Source organism: Equus quagga, chromosome 18 (genome assembly GCF_021613505.1).
Source record: "Equus quagga isolate Etosha38 chromosome 18, UCLA_HA_Equagga_1.0, whole genome shotgun sequence".
Classification (NCBI taxonomy): domain Eukaryota; kingdom Metazoa; phylum Chordata; class Mammalia; order Perissodactyla; family Equidae; genus Equus; species Equus quagga.
The window spans coordinates 33,283,096-33,303,446 of NC_060284.1; the positions used below are offsets into that span (position 1 = coordinate 33,283,096).

The 20,351-nt window shown below is 35.5% G+C and overlaps 1 protein-coding gene across 4 annotated transcripts in view; it reads right to left on the minus strand.

Annotated features, from left to right (window-relative positions):
• FRRS1 (ferric chelate reductase 1) overlaps nucleotides 1-20,351 on the minus strand; it is a 99,041-nt gene that overhangs the window by 9,334 nt on the left and 69,356 nt on the right. For all 4 annotated transcript variants that reach the window (XM_046645806.1, XM_046645807.1, XM_046645809.1 and 1 more), the window contains exons 7-10: nucleotides 15,019-15,117; nucleotides 13,080-13,227; nucleotides 6,308-6,421; nucleotides 723-835 (exon numbers count right to left, since the gene is read on the minus strand). In XM_046645806.1, the coding sequence (XP_046501762.1) occupies nucleotides 723-835; nucleotides 6,308-6,421; nucleotides 13,080-13,227; nucleotides 15,019-15,117 (474 nt within the window). The remainder of the gene's footprint in view (nucleotides 1-722; nucleotides 836-6,307; nucleotides 6,422-13,079; nucleotides 13,228-15,018; nucleotides 15,118-20,351) is intronic.

Sequence of the window (20,351 nt, forward strand, 5' to 3'; positions counted from 1 at the left end):
CAGGCATGTACATTCTATACCAACACATACTCATTGATCTACCCTCTATGCACAAACATCCATACTCCATGACACATGAAGAACACAGTTTATTTTGTTTTGTTTTGAGGGGTTCTTATTGACTCTTGCCCATGTTTCTAACAAGAGATTGCCTCCTCATCTCAGAAGAAGGGGCAGCATGAAAAGGAACCCTTCTACTTTCTCTTCCCACCCACACAGGAGATAGATAAATTGATTGGTGAGCTAGGGATAGCCCGACATTCATTGGCCCCTCTACCAAAGGACAGACCCCTGCCCTGCAATGCAGTAAGCACCCACTAGTTCTTTCTTCTGCTCTCCTGCCTTCCTTGACCCATCTGTACTCAGTGTAGCGGGTGCATGCTCTTCCAGCCTCTCCCCCCGCAACTAGACATGTAAGTCAGGATTATTTGGGTCCCAAAGTTTATGTTTGCCCACAAAGGAACACACATGGCCCTGAAACATTCTCCAATCCAGCCTGACCCTTTATAAAGCTGTCTCTATTTTGATCTCCATCAAGAACCTTATGTCTGCTCTCAACTGGTTAGGAAATTCAAGGGCAAAAAGAAGAATTATTAGGATTCCAAATCTACAACAACAGTAACCACACACACACACACAAAAATCCACACATGCTTCATATATTTTTATGTTGCAGTGTTCAAAGAACACGGAAATTGCATTAACCTTTTTCTCCCACTTACCTGAAACCAAGCTGCTTTGCCAAAGAAAACCTTTGACCAAACAGGTTTGAAGAACCGAGCAATCAGTACACCTATGCTAACGGTTGTCACCCATGCCACAAACATTAAGGCACCTACAGGTGAGAAAATACAATGGTTGACATCACAAACTAATTAAGATGTTTCTTAAATGACCAAGCCAAATGCTCAGAAAATATAAACAGCCAGCAAAATACATTCAACTGACAGGGGCATAACCTAAAAAGACCCTATACATCACAGCCCTTACCACCACCACTACTTCTAATAGTTGACACTTCCATAGCTTCTACGACATGACAAGCACTGTCTCGAAGTGCTTTATATGTATAATCTAACTGATTTTTACAAGAGTCCTATGAAGTAGTTACAATTATTGTTCTAGTTTTGCTGGATAAGGAAACTAACACATAGAGAAGTGAAGTAACTCACTAAAGGTTACAAAGTCGGGATTCGAACCCAGTCTGGCTTGAGCAACTGTGCTCTTAACCATTATGCTAACACAGCCTGTCTGCAGCTATCTCAGCATCTTCTCACATCTCACTCCAAAACACAATGAAAAACAAATAGGCACACTATTTCTAAATCGAATCACTGTCAAACTGGAGCTATAAGAAGAAGCAAATTAACAACAGTAAAGCTATTTTCAAGCAAACTTTGATGACGTTTATTGAATCTCTGCAAGAATGGATAACTCTGGAGAACATAAAGGAAATATACCACGTAAGTAAAGTTCCCCCAAAATACTAATATTTTACAATAGTATAGTATATACTACATTATTCCCTTACTTTTTCTTTAATTTTGTATTGATGCAACATTGGTTTATAACATTATATAAATTTCAGGTGTATATCATGATATTTCAATTTCTGTGTAGACCGCATCATGTCCACCATCCAAAGTCTAATTACTAGTCATCACCGTACAAATGTGCCCTTCTACTCCTTTTGCCCTTCCCCCTCCCCCTCTGGTAACCAACAATCTATTCCTGTGTCTATGTGTTTCTTTATTGTTGTTGTTGTTGTTTTTTCTCTTCCACATATGAGTGAAATCATATGGTATTTGGCTTTCTCCATCTGACTTAGTTCACTTAGCATATTGCCTTCAAGGTCCATCTATGTTGTCACAAATGGCAAGATTTCATCTTTTTTATGGCTTAGTATTATATTGTATATTATATACCACATCTTTTCTTTCCCTATTCATCTGTTTATGGGCACCTAGGTTCTTTCCAAGTCTTGGCTATTGTGAATACTACTGCAAAGAACATAGGGGTGCATGTAGATTTTCGAATTAATGTTTTCATGTTTTTGGATAAATACCCAGATGTGGATAGCTGGATCATATGGTAGCTCTATTTTTAAATTTTTGAGGAATCTCCACACTGTTTTCCACAGGGGCTGCAGCAGTTTGAATTCCCACCAGCAGTGTAAAAGAGTTCCCTTTTCTCCACATCCTCTCCAACACCTGTTATCTGGTAATTTTATTCCTAGGTATTTTATTCTTTTCATTGTGATTGTAAATGGGATTGTATTCTTGATTTCTCTTTCTGCTATTTTGTTGTTAGTGTTTAGTAATGCAACTGATTTGTACATTTTGATTTTCTACCCTGAAACTTGACTGTATTCGTTACTTCTAATAGTTTTTTGATGGATTCTTTAGGGTTTTCTATATATAAAATCATGTCATGTGCAAATAGTGACAGTTTCACTTCTTCCTTTCCAATTTGGATCCCTTTTCTTTCTTTTTCTTGCCTACTTGCTCTGGCTAGGACTTCCTAGTATGATGTTAGCTGTGAGTTTGTCATAAAGGGCCTTTACTATGTTGAGGCCAGTCCTTCAAAGACCTTCCTTCTATACCCACTTTATTCAGAGTTTTTATCACAAATGTATGCTGTATCTTGTCAAATGCTTTCTCTGCATCTATTGAGATGATCATGTGATTTTTATTCTTCATTTTGTTAATCTGGTATATCACATTGATTGACTTGCAGATGTTCAACCATCTTCGCATCCTCAGAATAAATCTCACTTGATCATGGTATATGATCCTTTTAATGTATTGTTGTTTGTAATTTGCCAATATTTTGTTGAGGATTTTTGCATCTATATTCATCTGTGACATTGGCCTGTAATTTTCTTTTCTCATGTTGTCCTTGTCTGGTTTTGGTATCAGGGTAACATTGGCCTCATAGAATGAGTAAGGAAGCATCCCCTCCTCTTCAATTTTTTGGAAGAGTTTGAGAAGGACTGATATTAATCTTCGAATGTTTGGTAGAATTCAGGGAAGCCATCTAGTCCTGGACTTTTGTTTTTGGAAGGTTTTTTATTTCCCTTTCAATCTCCTTTCTAGTGGTCAGTCTGTTCAGATTTTCTATTCTTGATTCAGTTTTGGAAAGTTCTATGATTCTAAGAATGGATCCATTTCTTTTAGATTATCCAATTTGTTGGCACATAGCTTTTTGTAGTATTCTCAAAATCTTTTATATTTCTGTGGTATCTGTTGTAATTTCTCTTCTTTCATTTCTGATTTTATTTATTGGAGCCTTCTCTCTTTTTTTTCTTGGTGAGCTTAGCTAAAGGTTTGTCAATTTTGTTTACCTTTTCACAGAAACAGTTCTTAGTTTCATTGATCTTTTCTACCATCTTTTTAGTCTCCATTTCATTTATTTTCATTCTGATTTTTATTATTTCCTTCCTTCTACTGATCTGGGGCTTCATTTGTTCTTCTTTTTCTAGTTCCTTTAGGTGTAACGTTACATTGTTTATTTAACATTTTTCTTGTTTTTTGAGGTAGGCCTGTATAGCTATAAACTTCCCTCAGTACTGCTTTTGCTGTCTCCCATAGATTTTGGTATGTTGTATTTTCATTTGTAGCCAGGTATTTTTATTCCTCCTTTGATTTCGTCATTGACCCAACAGTTGTTCAGTGGCATTTTGTTTAATCTCCACACATTTGAGAATTTTTCAGTTTTCTTCTTATAGTTGATTTCTACACAGTTTCTGTATGATTTCTATAGTTTCATACCATGTGGTCAGAAAAGATGCTTGATATTATTTCAGTCTTCTTAAATGTATTGGGACTTGTTTTGTGGCCTAATATGTGATCTATCTTGCAGAATGTTCCAGGTGAATTAAAAAAGAATGTGTATTCTGCATGTTTTGGATGGAATGCTCTGTATATATCTATTAAGTCCACCTTGTCTAATGTGTCATTTAAGGCCAACGTTTCCTTATTTTGATTTTCTTTCTGGATGATCTATCTATGGATATAAGTGGAATGTTAAAGGTCCCTACTATTATTGTGTTACTGTCAATTTCTCCTTTTATGTCTTAATATTTGTTTTATGTATTTAGGTGCTTCTATGTTGGGTGCATAGATAGTTACAAGTGTTATATCATCTTGTTGGATTGGTCCCTTTATCATTATGTAATGCCCTTCTTTGTCTTTTGTTACATTCTTTGCTTTAAATTCTATTTTGGGGGCTGGCCCAGTGGCATAGCAGTTAAGTTCATAAATTCTGCTTCAGTGGCCCAGGGTTCACCGGTTTGGATCCCAGGTGTGGATCTATGCACCACCTGTCAAGCCATGCTGTGGCAGGCATCCCACATATAAAGTAGAGGAAGATGGGCACGGATGTTAGCTCAGGGCTGGTCTTCCTCAGCAAAAAAGAGGAGGCTTGGTGACAGATGTTAGCTCAGGGCTAATCTTCCTCAAAAAAATAAATAAATTCTATTTTGCCTGATATAAGTATTACTACCCTAACTTTCTTTTTGTTTCCATCTGCATGAAATATCTTTTTCCATCCCTTCACTTTAAGTTTGTAAGTGTCTTTAGGTCTGAAGTGTGACTCTCGCATGGAGCATATATGTACATGGGTCTTGTTTTTTTATTCATTCAGCCACCCTATGTCTTTTGACTGGAGCATTTAGTGTATTTACATTAAAAGTAACTATTGATAAGTATGTACTTATTGTCATTCTGTTACTTTTTCTCTGGATTTTTTTGTAGTTCTTCTCTGTTCTTTTCTTCTCCTGCTTTCTTCCCTTGTGATTTGATGGCTTTTTTAGGTTATCTTTGGGTTCCTTTCTCTTTATTTTCTGTGTATTTGTTATAGATTTTTTGGTTTGTGGTTACTGTGAGATTCAAATATAATAATCTATGAAAATGGCAATCTATATTAAGTTGATGGTCTTACGTTTGGTCTCTTACTAAAAGCCCTTCATTTTTACCCCTACCCACATTTTATATTTTTGATATCCTATTTTACCTCTTTTATTTTTGTGTATCCCTTAACCTTTTATCATAGTTAAAGATGATTTTAGTACTTTTGATCTTCACACTAGCTTTATAGGTGGTTGATCTACTACCTTTCCTGTATATTTGCCTTTACCAGGGACATTTTTTCTTTGATAATTTTCTTATTCTTATTTGTGGCCTTTTCATTTCCACTTAAATATACCAAATAAGGAAAGTTCTCCCAAAATTCTGATATTTTACAATAGTATAGTATACACTACATTATCCCTCTACTTTTAAATCTCATCTTTTCAACAATAAGCTGGGATACTTTTCAAATGGAATCAACTTCATCTGTAGAACCAGAGCACATCAGAGCCTTGTTTTTAGGTTACTGCTCTTCCAACTTGGTTCCTTTCATCATTTTAAGTACATGATACCTAAGTAGGGCACTGAGTACTTTGTATACCCTCAAATACTTGTACATTGATCACTTCTTCAACAACAAAACTGTATCTTTGAAACCAAACTACTGTTAAACAATCAAAATCACAAACCACTCTTTTATTAGCATTTATTTTAATAAATGGCATAATTAAGGTCTCATAAAAGTTAAACTAATTAATCTAGTGATATTCAACCTTGGCTACAGTTAGAAACAATGAGGGCCTTTTTTAAAAATTATAGGTCTCTTAAAAGATCCATTGGTGGTTTTAATGTGTTTGCTGTTGTCAGTGCCATCAAGTCGATTTTAATGTCTTTTTGCACCATCTTTCACCTTCTGGTGCTATATAAGATGATGTTCTGCTGCTATTCATAGGGTTTTCACAGCCAATTTTTTCATAAGTAGGTGGTCATGTCCTTCTTCCTAGTCTGTTTTAGTCTGGAAGCTCTATTGAAACCTGTCCGCCATGACCGATTTTTGACCCTGCTGGTATCTGAAATATTAGTAGCATAGCTTTCAGCATCATGGCAGCATGCAGCCATCACAGTATGACAATTGTCAGGGTAATGTGGTTCCCTGACAAGGAAACAAATCCGGAGTACAGCAGTGAGAGTGCCAAATCTAACCACCAGACTATGAGGGCTGGCTTTTTAATGTGCAGCCAGGGTTAAAACCACTGAATTATCCCTACTCTCAATTTCTAAAAAAAGTCAGCAAACATTAAGATAGATATTGCTACCTGCAAATGTTAATGTTTAAACTTAGAAGATTTATGAACATTTGCTAAATTATGCCCGCTGCCACTCCTAATTCAGCCAGCACTGAGCCATCAGGTAAGTTTATTCCACAAAATAGCAATACTACTACACATGTAGCTTACCGTGAGCCTTCAGAAGGAGTGAAGAACGGGATCCTCCTACATTCTTTGGAGAGTTTATCACATCATGTTTTTCATACGTAATCAAAGGTCGCTGAGAATGCTTATAGATTCGACCTGAAATTTAAAAAAACAAAAAGCCAAAGAATAATTACTTCCCAAGGAGAGAAGAAATGGAAAGACAGTGGCATAGAATGGAAATAAAACTTTGTAAGGTAATATAAAATAAATAAATATCAACAAAAATGCCATTCACATGCAAAAGCAACATAAACATACATTCAAGTACACATAATCTTCTTGAAGAAAGTTAAATAATTTAGCCAAGATTCAACCAAGAGATGAATCAAAATGAAGACTAGGAATGGAGAAGTTATGGTAAAAGAACTGGTGGTGTGCAAGAGATCAGCTAAACAACGTTAAGTCAAAATAATGACTGTTAATAAGATCACAAATCATTCAAAATGCCAAACATAATTCTTTTTTTTGTTTGTTTGTTTGTTTTTTGGAGGAAGATTAGCCCTCAGCTAACTACTGCCAGTCCTCCTCTTTTTGCTGAGGAAGCCTGGCTCTGAGCTCACATCCGTGCCCATCTTCCTCTAGTTTATACGTGGGACGCCTACCACAGCATGGCTGCCAAGCAGTGCCATGTCCGCACCCGGGATCCGAACCAGCGAACCCCGGGCCGCCGAGAAGCGGAACGTGCGAACTTAACCACTGCGCCACCGGGCCGCCCCCACATAATTCTTGAAAGAGAATGTATGTTAAAGAAAACTATAATCCTAGATTAAACCAACAGAAATTGGGCCTACAAGAAGGGGATAGGTAGAAGACAAAGAAAAGCGTTTTGATGCTAAGTTATTTGGCATATGGTCAGTTTGGACTGGGTTTGACTAACAAACCAAAATCCCAAATAATAATGATGTAAACAAATTGAAGAGATATTATATAATTATTTATTATATATAAAATTAAATCTGTGAATGTATAGAATTATTCCAATTTGTTCATGTATGTGAGTACGTATACGTGTGTGTATATTCTGAGAGTCTACCTTATAGAAACATTCCACATTTTAACCAAAGATATATGTACAAGGATGTTCATAGAAACTTTTTTATGTTGGCCAAAAAAAAATTTAAACAAACTAAATGTCCGTCATTAGGAGAATGAGTAAATAAATTATAGAATATACATACATTTTTAGAATACAATGCAGTCATTAAAAGAACAAAAACAATTTAAAAATTTGATATAACAGATATATATGAACTTTCGTTCCAAACAAACAATAGGTTTTAGACCACAGACTATATCTCAGTAATTTCCAAAAAGAAATAATTATACAGGATACAAGTTATATCATCTATCTAAAATGCAACAACACTAAAAATTAATAATAAAAGGTAGAAAAAAATGGCCCATCTAGATATTTACAAAACTACTCTTCCAAATAAGCCTTTGGTTAAACAGGAAATCAAAACTAAAGTCACAAGTCTTTTCAAAAATGTATAACAAAGACACTTCATATCAAAACTCATGTGATGCAATCAAGGTACTATTCAAAAGAAGTTTTTATCATCTTAAAAGCATTTCCTTTAAATAAAAAAAAAGACAAAGTATTGAAGTGATCACTTAATTCAAGATGTGTTTAAAACAACAAAATATAGCCTGGGAACCCAGAAAAGAAGATTGATTAAAAATAAAGGTAGAAATTAAACAAACAAGTCAGTCTAAAAATCAGAAAAATCAACTCTGTAAAAGGTCACTAAAATTGATTGAGTTTTTGGCAAGTCTAATCACAAGATAAAAAGAAATATCACAAACAGTATTAGAAACGAAAAGGGTAATATAGCTACTGATATAGAAGATATTCTTAAAAATTATACGAAATGCTATAAACAACTTTAAGTCAGCCAAAAATATTTCAAAATCTAAATGAAATCGATGAATTTCTGGGAAAATCTAGAATTACAAAAACTGATCAAAGAAGCAGTAGTAACTCTGGAGAGTAATAACAATAGAAGAATTTTTTTTAATTAGTCAACTATTTCCATCCCTAAAGGCTCCGATTGTTATGTGGATGAGTTCTATCATACCATTAAAAAAAATTTTTTAACTTTAAAAATTCTTATTTAAACTCCCTAGAGTTCATTCTATAAGATTAGCGTAACACTGAAACCAAAACTAGGCAGGCATGCACATACATGCAAACACACACAATCCCAAAACCATAGACCAAAATCATTTATGAATATAGATGCAAAAACTTAAATAAAATATTAGTTAATGAAATCAACTGTGCATTAAAAGAATAATAAACATGGCCAAGCAAAGTTGATCCTAGAAAAGTGAGGATTGTTCACCATTCAGAAATCTATAAAAGTAATAATAAAATATCATCTCAATAGCTGGCCAAAAGACATCAGATGAAATTCAGCACACATTCATGACATGAACGCTTAGTAAAGTTAGGGAATAGAAGAACATTTCCGAAACACAATAAAAAACATCTACCAGAAAAAAATACAACAAACATCACACTTAACACTGAATATCAGATGCATTCCCAACAAAATCAGGAGCAAGACGAGAATGCTTGCCATATCAGCACTGCCATTCCACGTTGTTCTGGAAGAACCAGATGATGCAATGAAACAAGAATGAAAATGAGGGCTATTAACCCTGTCGTTATTTGCACAGGATGTGATGTTTATCTAGAAAATCCAAGGCAATCAACTAGAAAACTAAGTGGCATAATTCAAGATAAACATTCAAAAATCAGTAACTTTCTTAGACACCAACAAATTTAGAAAATGCAAGAAAAATAATTCCATTCACAAGTTTGTTTTAGAAAGCTATAAAATACCCAAAAACAAAGTAACAAAAAATATATGAATTATATGAAGATATGAAGAAAACTATAAAATTTCACTGAAAGATACATCTACACAGGATCTGAATAAATAAAATATCCCAATATAGTCCTGGATAGTGACACTCACTGTTGCACAGATGTCAATTATTCTCCAAATTAATCTAACATTCACTGCAATTCCAATCACAACCACAATAGAATTTTTAAAGAAATCTGACAAATCATTACTTAAGTTCATCAAAAAGAACAGATACACAATGAAGAGGCAAGAATTCCTGAAAAAGAAGGCCAGGAGGGGAATCACATTCTATCAAAATCCACAACCTATTATAAAGCTACAGTAATTTCAACTAGTGAAGTAATAGATAGATCAATGGAAGAACAAACTAGAAATAGTGTACTTTACTGATAGATTTTTAGTATATGGGAAGGAGGCTTTTGAAGCAGTAGAGATAAAATGGACTATTCAAAAAATCGTGTTAGGACACCTGGTTATTCCTTTGACAAATACCATTATATCACAGCTTGTTATAACAGGGAAGATCAGAGACAAAGCTGAAAATGAGAAGAGTTTTATGTAATGAATACCTAGAGAAGAGAGTGTCAAGAAGAAAGAGTCAATGATTATCAGGAGCTACAAAAATGTCAAAAAGAAAAGGATAAGGAAAACTATTGAAAATGACATGAAAGGCACTGAAGAATCTAACAATACTGCATTCGCAGAGCGGTAGTGATGAAAACAAGACCGAATCCCCAACAGCCTGAGAGTCAAGTTGGAAGAAAACTGTTTTGAAACTCTGATTCACCACGGAGCCATGGACTAAGCACGAACTTACCCTTCACTAAAGCAGAAGTCCATTTTAATTTCAGAGTTCCACCAAAGGGCCCCATTACAATTTTGGAGTTCTGCTCTAAGGGAGGTTGAGTTTGTGTTTAGTTCATGGCTCTTCAGTATTGTGAGATATATCATATTTCAAAATTATTAAAATAACAGGTCATGTGGTAACAGGGTCTCTATTTTATTAATTATTTAAATTGGTAGCTTTCCTAATTGTGAATTACTTATTCACCTGAGTTTTTTCAGTTCAAACACTCAGCATTTCAGATGACTGCTTATCTCATTATTAGACAATGTCAGCATTCTGGGGACGGAAACAGCAATTAGAAAAAGGTTTTAAGTGGATTTTACTGAAATTGGGTACATTTTACATTTATATGGGTTATGGAGATTATATGATTGTTTTTAAAAATGCTTTCAACCTCACAAAGCCTCACTGCTTTTAAGCAGAGTGCAACTTATAATTGGTCCACATACATATATAACAGAGATAACAGAAGAGACAATGATTTACGTGATAATGGCACTTTGTTTACCACTACAAAGGAAGTGGAAAGTGAATTCCCTGGCACAGTAATGTCTAGGCTTGTTTTTTCTGATGCTTTGCACTCTACCAGTTAAAAAAAATGCCTGGGGGCCAGCCCAGTGGCGCAGTGGTTAAGTTTGCATGCTCCACTTTGGCATCCCAGGGTTCGCTGGTTTGGATCCCAGGTGCAGACCTAGGCACTGCTTGGCAAGCCATGCTGTGGCAGGCGTCCCACATACAAAGTAGAGGAAGATGGGCACAGATGTTAGCTCAGGGCCAGTCTTCCTCAAAAATAAAAATGAGTCTGTGCCCTCATATATATTTTTGTTAATAAGAATATTCATGCACTACTTTTTTAATACATTATAAACACTATAAAATATGTTGAAACAAATTTTTTAATGAGATAAAATAAATATAAATAGAAAATTCTAGTATTGTTCCTTGTATCCCATGGACTGTCTTACAATGCGTATACTTAGTTGGGAGAACACTATCCTAGAATAGGATATATATATATATATCTTGCTATATCTATAACTCGCTAGGGCACCAAAGGAAGCAGTCTGCTATGATGGAAAGGTCATGACCTTTGTAGTTAGAACAGATCTGGGTTTAATTTCTGACTCCACCGCTTGTTTGATTTTGAACAAGTTACTTAGCCTTTCTAGGTTCCGGTTTCCTTGTCTCTAAAACGGGAAATATAATATCTATTTACAAAGCCACTGTGAGAAATAAATGAGATATATGTAATTTACAATAAGTGATAGCTGCAGTAATAACAATGACACAATTGTTATCGTGCACACTAACCCACACTTTAGTGGTGTCTGTTTGAAAACACAAATATTTGACCTTCTCCTCATTAAAAATTCATTTCCTGCATTTTCCATGTTTGAAAGTATTGAATAGTTAGGCCCTGAGGTAAAAGAGTGTGGGTTTAAATTCCAACTCTACCATTTACTTGTCTAGGGAAATTATTTAACCTTCCTAAGTTTCCTCCCAGATAAACTAGGAATAATGAGAGTACGTATCTAGTGTAGTTCTTAGGGAGATAAAAATAAAGAACCTAACTGTAGCACTTAGCAGCGACTGGCATTCATTAAGCACGAAGAAATCTGTACTCATTGTTATCACTTAACCAAAAAATTATTTTCAAGCTACATTTGCTGTTGCTAGTGCAATTAAGAATACATGATTTGGCTAAGACTACTACATGTATCACCTACAACTAAATCTACAAATGTTACTGAATTTCTCTAACACTGAGTAGATATTTTATCCTGCCCCAAAACCTTTTGGGTCTCCACTTTACCTATAGTATAAAATCTAAACCGCATGATAGAATAATCTAGGCTTTTCACAGTTTTGCCTGCATCACATTTCTGCTCTTCCTCTTCCTATACCCCAACCCCTAGCCCTCCATATTATATGCCCAGCGTCTCACTATTTTCTTTTTTTTTTTTTGAGGAAGACTAGCCCTGAGCTAACTGCTGCCAATGCTCCTCTTTTCGCTGAGCAAGACTGGCCCTGAGCTAACATCCATGCCCATCTTCCTCCACTTTATACATAGGATGCCTACCACAGGATGGCTTGATGAGCGGTGCCACGTCCACACCCGGGATCCGAACTGGCGAACCCCAGACCGCCAAAGTGGAACATGCGAACTTAACCGCTGCGCCACCGGGCCAGCCCCTCACTATTTTCAAAGGAGGTTTTAGTCTCAAAGTTTTGGGGCAGTATTATCTCCAAAGAGATGAGTCAGTAAATACTACCTTGGAATTTCCAACAGTTCTTCAAAATATCATCAGCCAAGACCTTAAACAAAATCTGCTTATTCCTATTAAGATGTGTTGCAATATTCACCACAGTAGTCTTCTTATGGATAAACTAATCATTCAAACTCATAAAACTACCTTAGACTGCATTTGGCATCAGATTCACTTGGAAAGATGTGGGACAGGAAACTCAGAACACCTGCAGGGGCTGTGAGACATTCTCCTTTGATGGGAGGTCCTCAGCAGTTTACTCAGCTGCCCAGGAGCTATTCTCTTTACCCCTTCCACCTCCCTGGAGAAAGCTCAGGTCCAAGCAGATGAGATTCATATTGGACAGGTTATCCCACAGGAGCCAACATCTCTTGCAACAACTCCAAAGTCTCTGGTTAGGGCCTCTGTAAGAAATCCACCAATGTCACAATACTCAGGAAAGCCCAAAGATATGGCTTCTTACCAGGTATTTATGGTTCTTCGTGGTACAAATGCAGTTTACCAGAAAGAAGTCATATTTATCATAAGCATGTTGCCTTATAACATAATTGACACTACTTTTATCTAGTTTCCAGAGAAACAAAGCTAGAAGGTCAACCAAAGTCAACTTTTCAGGCAAAAAATGGAAAAGTGTATTGATAACACTTTACCCACAAGTATATATCTTAAAAATGAGCAATCACAGTAGTCTCTCCAAAAAAAATGGAGGGGAGGGGAAAGAGAGAGAAAAAAACTTGGAAAGATAGTTTTCATCAATGACTTACCATCATCAGCTGCTCCATCTGCTAGGAATATGTAATAGCTTGTGTTTAGATCAAATCTATTCTTAACCCCAGGAATGCTAATGTTTCTTCTGAAAGAACACTGCATAACACCATCCTCCAGCCTCCAAGCCATATCCTCCAGTGTATCCTATAAACACACACAATGGGTCTTCTCAGCACTTTCCAAAGATTTGCTAAAAATAAGATATGATCAAAATCCTGACCTGTTCAATTTCCTTTCTCTAAGATCCTCTGTGCTTGTTTTGTCTACAGTGTCATTGTTTTTCCACTTCCTCTTTGAAGAGTAAAAGAAATGTTTTCTCCCAGTTTGTCTTTATCCCACTTGGCAAAAATATTATTTTTACTTTGAGTCAGAATCCAACAATTCCTATACCCAGGTTAGAAACTTTTGCAGATGTACTAACTCCATCTGGCTGCTAACACACAATCAAAAACACTGAAGAAACAATTAGCAAGTAATACCCTAGTGGCCAAAATGCAACATGCAACTGGGGAGAAGTTCTAACCCCGTGGGAAAGCTATGCAGAGAACATATGTCATTAGATGATAGCTACTGCTGGGTTAGAGCTCATTTGCTTGTCAATTGCTGTGTGAAAAAGACACTTCTCTACCAGAAATAGGCCACCTTTAGCACAGATGCCAACAAGGGGAACTTAAGACAACTGCCAGAGGCACTGAAGCACTCTCTACCATATGTGCTCCTCTTTCTTGCTAGTCAAGAAATTCTTTGTGTGACTAACATAAGCCTCTTCTTAAAAATCTGTCTGTAAACTTTTGAAAAGCTGATGCTTTGACCATCTTAACAAACCATGAAATATTTTTGGGGGGGCAGGCCCCATGGCATAGTGGTTAAGTATGGCATGCTCTGCTCCATTGGCCCAGGTTCGCAGGTTTGGATCCCAGGTGCCACCCTACACCATTCATAAAGCCACGCTGTGGCAGCGACCCACATAAAAACAGAGGAAGATTGGCACAGATGTTAGCTCAGGGCTAATCATCCTTAAGCAAAAAAAGAAAAAGATTGACAACAGATGTTAGCTCAGAGCGAATCTTTCTCACCAAAAAAATATAAATATATTTTTTGTAAGATGGACCAAAAAGCATTTAAGTGATACAAGCAAGAATTCATCTTTTACTAAAAGAGAAACCTGTCTTGTGCTTTCTAAAGCACAGAAAAGAGAAGATGTTAGTCAAAGGGTGCAAAGTTGCAGTTATGCAGGATGAATAAGTCTAACAAGATCTAATGTACAGCATTATAACTATAGTCAATAATACATACTATAAACTGGAAATTACTAGGAGAGTAGATTTCAGGAGCTCTCACCACACACAAAAAAATGATAACTATGTGAGGAGATGGATATATTAACTAGCTTCACTGTAGTAATCATTTCACTATGCATTTGTATATCAAAACATCATGTTGTACATCTTAAATACATATAGTTTTTATTTTAAAAATATGTATTGTAGGGTCCGGCCTGGTGGCACAGTTGTTACATGCATACGTTCTGCTTCAGTGGCCCAGGAGTCACCGGTTTGGATCCCGGGTGCGGACATGGCACTGCTTGGCAAGCCACGCTGTGGTAGGTGTCCCACATATAAAGTAGAGGAAGATGGGCATGGATGTTAGTTCAGGGCCAGTCTTCCTCAGCCAAAAGAGGAGGATTGGCAGATGTTAGCTCAAGGCTAATCTTCTTCTGGGAAAAAAATATGTATATATTGTAAAACTAAAATAAAATGCAGAAAAGTTTCTCTCAGATTATTATAAGAGAGGAACTCTGCTGCCAGGCTCCTCTTCAGGCTTTGCTGCTAACTGTGGGTTTGGAAGCCGTTTTGCAACACAGCCACGCACTGTCAGCCACATAGGTAGAAGGTGGACCAGCCAGGTGGAGGTTCCCAAAAGTTTCACACCTACCCTGGAGTCCATCACAGGGTGGCTTCGCCCCGTCAAATGGGAAGGTTGGATGGACACAGTCTGATCTTCATGAATACACACATAAGCATCATCATCACCCTGAAAAACAATTGCAAATAAGGAAAGAAAAACTCAAAGGAATTTCAACATTTTGTTTTTTTAAAAGTCTTTAATGAAATCAAATAGCACTTGATGTTTTTTAATACATAATTTACTGACTCTATCTTAAATGGTACTACAAATTCTAAAGAACTGGCTGTCCAACTTATTAATTAAAAATAATTTTGTTATAATATAAAAGCAATACAATTTCAGCATAAAAACAGATTAAAGTGGACATATAACATGTTTATGTGCCCATAAACCCATCACCAACTGATCATCACTTTAATAGTTTTGTATATATGCATCCAAGTCTATTTGTATTTATACCTATTTTTTATCCCAAAATGGGAAAATACACAGTTTTGTTAACTTTTTCCACTGAACTTATCACATTGTTCTGGATATTTATTTGTAAATTAATATATACGTCCTACAAATTTTCATAACTATAGATGCACTGCATTATGTTGGGTTTGGGGGGTAATTTTTAGAAGACACTGTAATCAAATATTGTTAACGTTGTACAAATTCAATAGATTTGCTATTACATATTAAGACCAAAATGTCAGAGCTCAAGGAGGCAATTTTTTGTCAATCTAATTCTTATATATCCTTTAGTCTCCAATATTCCTTAACTCTAAAAGCTAGACCTTATTTAAAGTGAGTTTCAGAGGGCAGACTGCATTTTCAAAGTACATTTAAATGATGGTATCAACGAATAATCTGGATTTTAAGTTATTGTGTATAGTTTTGATTCTTTCACCTATTCTAAACCATTCTCTATAAACTATCTAACAAGGTCTTTTATGTGCTTTAGTCACTAAACTACTTAAACAAGATCCAAGACTAACAAGTTATAATAAATTTTGCTATAAATACTAATATGATATTCAAATGTGTTAAATTTATTTTTAAAAGTTCCACTTTTGAGAAGTCTCAAGTACATAACCTTAGCAAAGCAATTATTTACTGTTACACATCTTATATTTAAATCAGAATTAGCCCAACTCAAGAAATTTGGAGCCGTCCTGATTTAAACCAGGAATCAGCAAACTATGGCACACAGACCAAATTCAACTTGATGCCTGTTTTTGTACAGCCCACAGGCTAAGAATAGTGTTTACTTATCTAAATGATTTTTAAAAATTAAAAGAAGAATACTATTTCATGATGAGTAAAAATATATGAAACCCAAACTTCAGTGTCCACAAATAAAGTTTTATTGGAACGCAGCACACTTAGTAATTTATGGATTGTCTATGGCTGCTTTAGCACTACAACAACAGAACTGAGGAGTTGCAACAGAGACCATATGCCCAAAAATTCTAAAGTAGTTACTATCTGGACCTTTACAGAAAAAGTTTGCTGATCTCTGATTTAAACAAACACCGTGTGTTTTCTAGGATGTCTATCATCAACGAGGCATAAGAATTCTTTTGTTATTTAAAATAAATTTTAATATAACAAAATGGTTGGTTTTGAGGCAAACTGATGATAAGAAGTCAACTACCATACTAAATGATTGCAGGTACACCTCCCAAATATTGGAGAGGATGACACAAATCGAGAAGTAACTCAATTCTCATTACTCTACAATGAAGGGGAAAAGAAGGTGCTATTACCGTCTTAGGCTCCAGGCAGTTCTAGAAACCCCAAGTTTGGAGCATGGAAGCACACATGTAAGAAGTTCCACCAAACCTCTGAATTGGACAGAACCTCCTTCCCCCGTTTGTTCCTCTTGATTCAAGCATTTAGAATGCACTCTGTGAGAAAACATTGTGAGGATACCCAAGGAGAAATACAGACGACTAGATGGTTCTTACAATCACAGACTGTGTTTTAATGGAGGAGACAGATGGTTATAATAGTACGTGAAATATGATAAAACAGAGATTTAGACAAAGTGCTACAGAAAGACAAATTATATAGGGACAGAGGATTGAAAAGATTTATCAGAAAAGATAATAATTAACCAGGCCTTAGAGAATAAAAAATATTTATATGTGAATATGTGAATCTCAGTAAAGCTAAGATTAAGAGAAAAGTTTTCCAAGCTGAGGAACTTCCAGGACCAAAGATAAAAAAAAAAATAAAAATATATGAAAATTTTAGGAAATCTGTAGTTTTGTTAACTAACACATATACAGAGTAAGGCCAAAAATTCCAACAAAGACTTTAAAGAGTTCTGAAAGTCATGATAAAGAAAAAGAACATTCTTCTATAGCTACTAAAGGTTCACCAAAGGTTTTTGGGGATAGGATTGAGATGATCTCAATTGTGGCTTGTTGAAGGATGAAATGGAGAAGAGAAATCATGAAGGCAGGACAACTAGTGACGATTACTGCAGCAGTCCAGAAAGAAGACAATAAAGGTAGACGCCCAGTCAGAGATAGTAACAATGCAATAAAGAGAATGAAAGAAGTATGTCAAAGAGAGAATCAAAAATGTCAGGAAGATCAGTAGCAGTGACTATATTAGCACCCAAATCTTGACTTGTAAATACTATTCCTTTTAAAAGGAAACAGCTCATTTGAGAAATGATAAAATGCATGCAAGTATAAGATGAGTGGAGAACACCTTCTTACACCAGAAAACAAGGACATACTCAAAAACTAGTGGAGATGCATCAAAAGAATATACAGAAACTAGCTTGAAGGGGCTGCCATTGGCCACATTTGGGTCAATATGAGCATCTAAAAGAAGAATGATGGTAATAAACTACAACACAATAGACAAAAGGAATCCATTCATCCATAGTGTTACTCCAAAAGGGGAGGAGAGATGCAGAAAAAAGAAAACTCTTCTTTTCAGAATAATGTCAGCTAATAGATAAATTAGAAAATCACCATTTTGCAACCAGAAATGTAACAATTGATTCGGGAAAGGAACATCAATGAATCCTAAAATCATTTGGTAAAACATTATTGAGGAACAGAAAATTCACACAAAGTATCACCCCACAGATTACTTATTAATTAAAAAAAGAGAATATACCATCACAATGGAGATCTGACACAGACCAGTGATCAAAGATAGAATCATCAATATTGGAACAATTAGACATTATGCACCTCTTGACATGATGCACTGAGATAGAAACACATCCCTTACATAGTATTTGTGCCAAAAATTTTAACCTGAATCTGTCACACAAATTCTACATTCTACAAAACAATTGGCCCGAAAAAAAAAATCAAGAAAAAACATAGAGTAACTGTTCTAAAGTAAAAGAGATTAAAGACATATAACAATTAAATGCATTGAGTGATAACTGATTGGATCTTGGATGAGAAATTTTTTTTTAAAAAATAGCTATAAAGGACTTTATTGGGACAATTGAAGAAATAGGAATATCGACTGAATATTGCATAAAATTATAACGTCATTGTTAAGTTTTCTCAGTGTGATAAAGATATGGTAAATGTAGGAGAATGTCCTTATTCTTAGGAGATTTATGCTGAAAACTTTACAGATAAAATGTCATCATATATCTACAACTGAACTTCCAAATAGTTCATGAAAAAAATGTGTGTTTATATACATCTGATAAATCAATCGAAACACACACACACACACACAGAAAGAGAGAGAGAGAGAGAGAAAATGGCAAAGGTAGGTGAAGGGCTTACTGATATATGTTGTGGTATTCTTTCAACATGCATATAGGTTTAACTTTACAAGACAAAAAGTTGGGAGTGGGTGGAAGAAGGACCTAAGAAGGGAATAAAAAAGGAAAAGTCCAAGTTGTAACCAAAATTTCCGTGAACACCAGAGAAGATGGAGGCAGCAATGAATGAGTTGGTCTATAAATTGCCCAGGACAATATCCAAAAGAAGCAAGAAATCAATATGGTAGCTACTTTTTTATTACTGTTGTTGATCACCAAGAATGGGGAACATAGAGGACATTAGGAGGGAAGATAATAGTTCAGTTCGACAGGTAACGGTTTGTGTTGTCCAGGAACACTCATCTGGAGGAGACCAGCCTGCAGCTGGAAATCCCAATCTGGAAAGAGGTCAAGATGGGAACACGATGGAATTTAAGCGCTGAGAAATTATGTATAGAACAAGGTAATACTGAGCAGCAGGAGGAAAAAAGCAGAAGCTGATACAGTGTGTATATTTGATTTACTTTACATCACTTAACAAAATATCCGAGATGGGGCAGATGTGTGTACTTTAAAATTCAGTTTAAATTCAGACATTAGCAAGTCATTGCTAGCAAAAAATTCGGAAAACTACACTTTTCATCAATTTTAGTGATGAGGTCTAATACCAAAACAACTGCTATCATTAATTTACAAGCCAAATTTTTTTAAAAAGTATAATTTAGGCTAAGAATTCATAACGTCAGATACCTTCAGTATTTAAATATACATTACCTAGCGAAAAGAAATAGCAAGTCATAAAAATATCCTAAAAATTTTAAAATAACCAAAAATAGAAATAACCACTTTAAAATACTTTTTTTGAGGATGATTTATTTCCCTCAATTTAGGCAAACAGGTGTACAGATTAATCTCTAAATATGATTGCTCTGTAAATCAACTGCACCTGCATAATTAAATCTTTTTTATAAACATCTTTGATGAGTACTATACTAGAAACATAAGATTTCTAAGATAAATATATCTTGAATTAGATATATTTTGTGCCATCTATGCCTACAACTTAGAAGAGAAATAACCAGTCTACCTGTACGGTCCGCATCACCACACTCAATGCAACAATAGTATCTTTTCCTCTTGCTGACATTTTGTGTGACCAGAAAAGGAAATGTGTTAGTATAGTATTGCATGAAGTTTGGCTATAAAGTGACATGAATGTTTTTTATTTAAGTGACTAGAACACATAGCTAAATGAGTACTATACCTTAGACATGAACCCTAATGAAACTACACACTTATTCCAACAAGGCTACCATTGCTAATCCTTGCTGAACTCATCTTCAGAATATCCTCCATAGCCAGTTCCATCACATTCACACAACAGCAAGTGCTACCACCATCTTTCCTTATCGCTTTATAGTCACATTTTATTTTTAACCCAGCCTCTTTATCCACCTTATGCACCGAACTTGGTTCATTTTTGCCAGAACTGAGAATACCCAAAAGAATATGCTATAGGTCTCATGTCAATTACAAAAGGGAAATGAAAATGTTTTGAACAGTTGCAGCATCATTTGGGCAAGTATAAACTTTCCCATAAAAGCAACTTTAAAGGGAAAGA